General features: G+C 54.5%; 2 protein-coding genes across 2 annotated transcripts in view; both read right to left on the reverse strand.

Annotated features, from left to right (window-relative positions):
• Positions 1–1,213: 1,213 nt before the first annotated feature.
• LOC148063103 (calsyntenin-3) overlaps positions 1,214–6,000 on the reverse strand; it is a 74,574-nt gene continuing 69,787 nt past the window's right edge. The window contains exon 19 of the mRNA XM_087812938.1: positions 1,214–2,676. The gene's annotated coding sequence lies outside the window, so the exon portion shown is untranslated. The remainder of the gene's footprint in view (positions 2,677–6,000) is intronic.
• LOC148063104 (calsyntenin-3-like) overlaps positions 1,214–6,000 on the reverse strand; it is a 20,298-nt gene continuing 15,511 nt past the window's right edge. Inside the window, exons 11-15 of the mRNA XM_087812939.1 lie at positions 5,724–5,950; positions 5,509–5,670; positions 3,473–3,754; positions 3,234–3,418; positions 1,214–3,143 (exon numbers count right to left, since the gene is read on the reverse strand). Of these exons, the coding sequence (XP_087669065.1) occupies positions 3,003–3,143; positions 3,234–3,418; positions 3,473–3,754; positions 5,509–5,670; positions 5,724–5,950 (997 nt within the window). The 3' untranslated portion in view covers positions 1,214–3,002. The remainder of the gene's footprint in view (positions 3,144–3,233; positions 3,419–3,472; positions 3,755–5,508; positions 5,671–5,723; positions 5,951–6,000) is intronic.

A 6,000-nucleotide genomic window follows, 5' to 3' on the forward strand; every position in this document is an offset into this window, starting at 1 on the left:
CTCCATAGGGTTGCATCGTGTCCTCCATCCCCTGATGAGAGAGAACCTCCTGCACCCGACCTCCATTGGGTTGCATCGTGTCCTCCATCCCCTGGTGAGAGAGAACCTCCTGCACCCGACCTCCATAGGGTTGCATCGTGTCCTCCATCCCCTGATGAGAGAGAACCTCCTGCACCCGAGCTCCATTGGGTTGCATCGTGTCCTCCATCCCCTGATGAGAGAGAACCTCCTGCACCCGACCTCCATTGGGTTGCATCGTGTCCTCCATCCCCTGGTGAGAGAGAACCTCCTGCACCCAACCTCCATTGGGTTGCATCGTGTCCTCCATCCCCTGGTGAGAGAGAACCTCCTGCCTCGACCTCCATCGTGTCCTCCATCCCCTGGTGAGAGAGAACCTCCTGCCTCGACCTCCATCGTGTCCTCCATCCCCTGGTGAGAGAGAACCTCCTGCCTCGACCTCCATCGTGTCCTCCATCCCCTGATGAGAGAGAACCTCCTGCCTCGACCTCCATCGTGTCCTCCATCCCCTGGTGAGAGAGAACCTCCTGCCTCGACCTCCATCGTGTCCTCCATCCCCTGGTGAGAGAGAACCTCCTGACTCGACCTCCATCGTGTCCTCCATCCCCTGATGAGAGAGAACCCCCTGCCTCGACCTCCATCGTGTCCTCCATCCCCTGATGAGAGAGAACCTCCTGCCTCGACCTCCATCGTGTCCTCCATCCCCTGATGAGAGAGAACCTCCTGCCTCGACCTCCATCGTGTCCTCCATCCCCTGATGAGAGAGAACCTCCTGCCTCGACCTCCATCGTGTCCTCCATCCCCTGATGAGAGAGAACCTCCTGCACTCGACCTCCATCGTGTCCTCCATCCCCTGATGAGAGAGAACCTCCTGCCTCGACCTCCATCGTGTCCTCCATCCACTGATGAGAGAGAACCTCCTGCCTCGACTTCCATCGTGTCCTCCATCCCCTGATGAGAGAGAACCCCTCGACCTCCATCGTGTCCTCCATCCCCTGCTTCTGCATTCGCCTGCCAGCTCCTCATACTTATTAGAGTTTTCTATTATACTACTGATCCCTTTAACACTGTTATTGTTAGTCGTGTCAGGTTTAGTACAAACACTGTTTCTTTAAGTGATTTCACTGACGGCACTCAGACCACTGCGGGAGCCAAGGTCTCAAGCGGGAAGTTGAATGAACAGAAGGACTCGTCGTGACGTCTTGAAGTGTTTTTATTATGAATTTCATTACACTCTGGGACAATGTTTTCAATAACAATTAATCAGCATTTGCATCAGTAATTACAAGTAACGCTCCAATAGTAACACTTGAATAAGTTTAGTAATTATTTTCTCTCTGAACACTCATCATAACAGGCTGATCACTGACATCACTGCACGTCACACAGACAGCAAGAGACACAGAGGGGGAGGACGGGTGAGGACGGGTGAGGACGGGTGAGGACGGGTGAGGACGGGGGAGGACGGGTGAGGACGGGGGAGGACGGGTGAGCCAGGGGTGAGGACGGGTGAGGACGGGTGAGGACGGGTGAGGATGGGTGAGGACGGGTGAGGACGGGTGAGGACAGGGGAGGACGGGTGAGGACGGGTGAGCCAGGGGTGAGGACGGGTGAGGACGGGGGAGGACGGGTGAGGACGGGGGAGGACGGGTGAGGACGGGTGAGCCAGGGGTGAGGACGGGTGAGCCAGGGGTGAGGACGGGTGAGGACGGGTGAGGACGGGTGAGGACGGGTGAGCCAGGGGTGAGGACGGGGGAGGACGGGTGAGGACGGGTGAGGACGGGTGAGGACGGGGGAGGACGGGTGAGGACGGGGGAGGACGGGGGAGGACGGGTGAGGACGGGGGAGGACGGGGGAGGACGGGTGAGGACGGGTGAGGACGGGGGAGGACGGGTGAGGACGGGTGAGGACGGGTGAGGACGGGTGAGGACGGGGGAGGACGGGTGAGGACGGGGTGATAAGAAGCACGTAGTTGTACATTCATTTCAAAGCAAAGACCAGAAAGAAAGATTTAAAATGTGCAAAACTCTGGTGTCGTCCTGCGAGGACGTTTTGATTGGACGGTCCTCGTCGCCACGACAACTGAAGAGAAACCATGAATCTGAGCAGGAAACCGTGGATCACGTGGATTTTTCTTCTTGTATGTACAGAAAGTTACAATCAAAACGGCCCAAGTTGAGCAGACATTCTGGAAACAGCAGGGGGCGCTCGTGAGAGTGAAGTCAGTGGACATTCCTTTGTCACCACTTTGTTGACACATGTGTAACCAGATGTTAGTCTGTGCGTCACTTCTTATGATAACACATAGAAAACATGTAGAAAACAACATTGATGTCATTATTAACAGCTTCTCTGACCTTCAATGACCTTCTTATAGAGACTAATATTTCTAAGGACAATATAAAAAATAAGTTGTTTACAATACAAACTTATTTTCCCAACAATAAATAAACTTTTCAGCAAAAATTTCTCAAACAAGATTCAAACATTTACAACTTTGAAGAACAAACGTTAAGAAGTGATGCACAGATTAATAAACAATATCAGAACATGATGGGTTTCCATGTTGAACAGAACACACCACAGAATGTTTGGTCACATGATCACGAGTCACGTGACCATGTGGTCAGTGATCATGTGACCAAAAGATCATGTGATCTCGTGGTCACATGACCATGTCAAGTGACCCTGTGATCACGTGGTCATATGATCACGTGATCATTTGATCATGTGATCTTGTGATGTCAGAATAGTTGTGCAGACTTGAGGAAAACAAGTCATGGTTCCGGCGACTCTTCTGGGTCGTGTCAGAAACCGACGACTTCTCTCTCACCAACTGTTTACATTGTGCCATCGAACATGGAGGCGCCGGCTGGTGCGGCGCCGCGTGGCGTGGAGTATGAAGGTTGTGCGTTTACATTCCTTACACGAGTGTGTCAGTGTAACAAAAGTGTGGTGTCAGGACTGTGTGGGGTACGTGCAGCTCAGTAGCGGCGGACGTTGGCGTCTCTGCCCTCCTTCTTGAAGATGATTCGCTGGTCGTCGCCGGCGTCGTCAGGTGACTCCGCCTCCTCCTCGCCGTCGCCCTCCGCGTCGGCCGAGACGCCGAGACGAGCCTCGTAGGACTGAGACGGAGAAGGAAGGATTAGCATCGCTGCTAATGGATGGATCGACAGGTGGATGACGAGCAGGTTAAGACGCCACAGGTTCTTTACCTCCATGGGGTTGACGATGATGGTCAGAGCGGAGTCGTCCCATTGGCCGGTCCCCTCCTTGGCCCCGCCCCTGGAAGCCTCACCACGGCGGTGAATAGAGCGAATCCTGAAGACGCCCAGAATCACCATGACGACCAGGAAGCCCACGCAGACCATGATGATGACGGTGGCAGCTCCCGGCACCACTGCAGGACAGAGACCTTCAGCTCATCCTGAACTTCTGGACGCTCGCTCCTCACCTGAGTTGCGGTGCAGGTTGGGCAGGGCGTGTCCACTCAGCTCGCCGGCGTGATGCGCCGGGTGCAGGAACTGCTGCTGCGAGGCCAGCAGGTGCGAGGGATGGTAGAGCGAGTCCAGCGAGTGCAGGAAGTTGACCTCCAGCGTCAGCTCGTTGCTGGTGTATCTGCCGTTCATCTCGGAGCAGGACAGACGGAACCGCCGCTCAAAGCGAGACGAGCCTCGAGCCAGACGGTACCGGACCGAGCGCAGCACGTCCTCGTACACGGAGATGGACTCGGCGCCTGCAGGACCAGACGTGACATCGTGAACGCGCGACATCATGAACGTGTGACATCATGAACGCGTGACATCATGAACGCGTGACATCATGAACACGTGACATCATGAACGCGTGACATCATGAACGTGTGACATCATGAACGCGTGACATCATGAACGTGTGACATCATGAACGCGTGACATCATGAACGTGTGACATCATGAACGCGTGACATCATGAACGTGTGACATCATGAACATGTGACATCATGAACGCGTGACATCATGAACGCGCGACATCATGACGCGCGACATCATGAACGCGTGACATCATGAACGCGTGACATCATGAACGCGTGACACCATGAACGCGTGACATCATGAACGTGTGACATCATGAACGCGTGACATCATGAACGTGTGACATCATGAACGCGTGACATCATGAACGCGCGACATCATGAACGCGCGACATCATGAACGCGCGACATCATGAACGCGCGACATCATGAACGCGCGACATCATGAACGCGCGACATCATGAACGCGCGACATCATGAACGCGCGACATCATGAACGCGTGACATCATGAACGCGCGACATCATGAACGCGTGACATCATGAACGTGTGACATCATGAACGCGTGACATCATGAACGCGCGACATCATGAACGCGCGACATCATGAACGCGTGACATCATGAACGCGTGACATCATGAACGCGTGACATCATGAACGCGCGACATCATGAACGCGCGACATCATGAACGCGTGACATCATGAACGCGTGACATCATGAACGCGCGACATCATGAACGCGCGACATCATGAACGCGTGACATCATGAACGCGTGACATCATGAACGCGTGACATCATGAACGCGTGACATCATGAACGCGTGACATCATGAACGCGTGACATCATGAACGCGTGACATCATGAACGCGTGACATCATGAACGCGTGACATCATGAACGCGTGACATCATGAACGCGTGACATCATGAACGCGTGACATCATGAACGTGTGACATCATGAACGTGTGACATCATGAACGCGTGACATCATGAACGCGCGACATCATGAACGTGCGACATCATGAACGCGTGACATCATGAACGCGTGACATCATGAACGCGTGACATCATGAACGCGTGACATCATGAACGCGTGACATCATGAACGCGCGACATCATGAACGCGCGACATCATGAACGCGCGACATCATGAACGCGCGACATCATGAACGCGCGACATCATGAACGCGCGACATCATGAACGCGCGACATCATGAACGCGTGACATCATGAACGCGTGACATCATGAACGCGTGACATCATGAACGCGTGACATCATGAACGCGTGACATCATGAACGCGTGACATCATGAACGCGTGACATCATGAACGTGTGACATCATGAACGCGTGACATCATGAACGCGTGACATCATGAACGCGCGACATCATGAACGCGCGACATCATGAACGCGGGACATCATGAACGCGTGACATCATGAACGCGTGACATCATGAACGCGTGACATCATGAACGCGTGACATCATGAACGCGTGACATCATGAACGCGTGACATCATGAACGCGTGACATCATGAACGCGTGACATCATGAACGCGTGACATCATGAACGTGTGACATCATGAACGCGTGACATCATGAACGTGTGACATCATGAACGTGTGACATCATGAACGTGTGACATCATGAACGTGTGACATCATGAACGTGTGACATCATGAACGCGTGACATCATCACCTGTGATGGCGATGTAGGCAGTGGTGTTGATGATCTCCAGGCCTCTCTCCCTCACGACGTCCATGTCCACCAGCAGCTCCTCGCGCTCCGGGTTAAGCTCCTCCCCCAGAGGCTGGACCTCGCAGCCGTCCAGCGTGTGAGCGACGGCGTCCGACATGAGCGCTGCGGAGCATCACAGTGAGCTGGTCTCTCCTGCAGGGGGCGCCACCACTCACCTCCTCCCTCCATGCCCTGAGCTGCCGTGTTGACGGCGTGAGTCAGCGAGCAGACGATGCGAAGCTCCGGGAACAGGGGGACACCTCTGGGACCCTCGAACTCAGGGGCCGGGCGGGCCAGATGTGGACCGACCCCCGACAGAGAGATCTGAGGGGCGTCAGGCTGCAGGACCACCAGGTAACCCTCGAGCGTCTTGAGAGCCAGACAGCTCTCCTCGTTGAAGCACCTGCACGTCAAACATGTCCATCAAGACCAGAACCTTCTGGACTGGAGTGT

The sequence above is a fragment of the Callionymus lyra genome, chromosome 17 (genome assembly GCF_982586985.1).
Source record: "Callionymus lyra chromosome 17, fCalLyr1.hap1.1, whole genome shotgun sequence".
Lineage (NCBI taxonomy): Eukaryota > Metazoa > Chordata > Actinopteri > Syngnathiformes > Callionymidae > Callionymus > Callionymus lyra.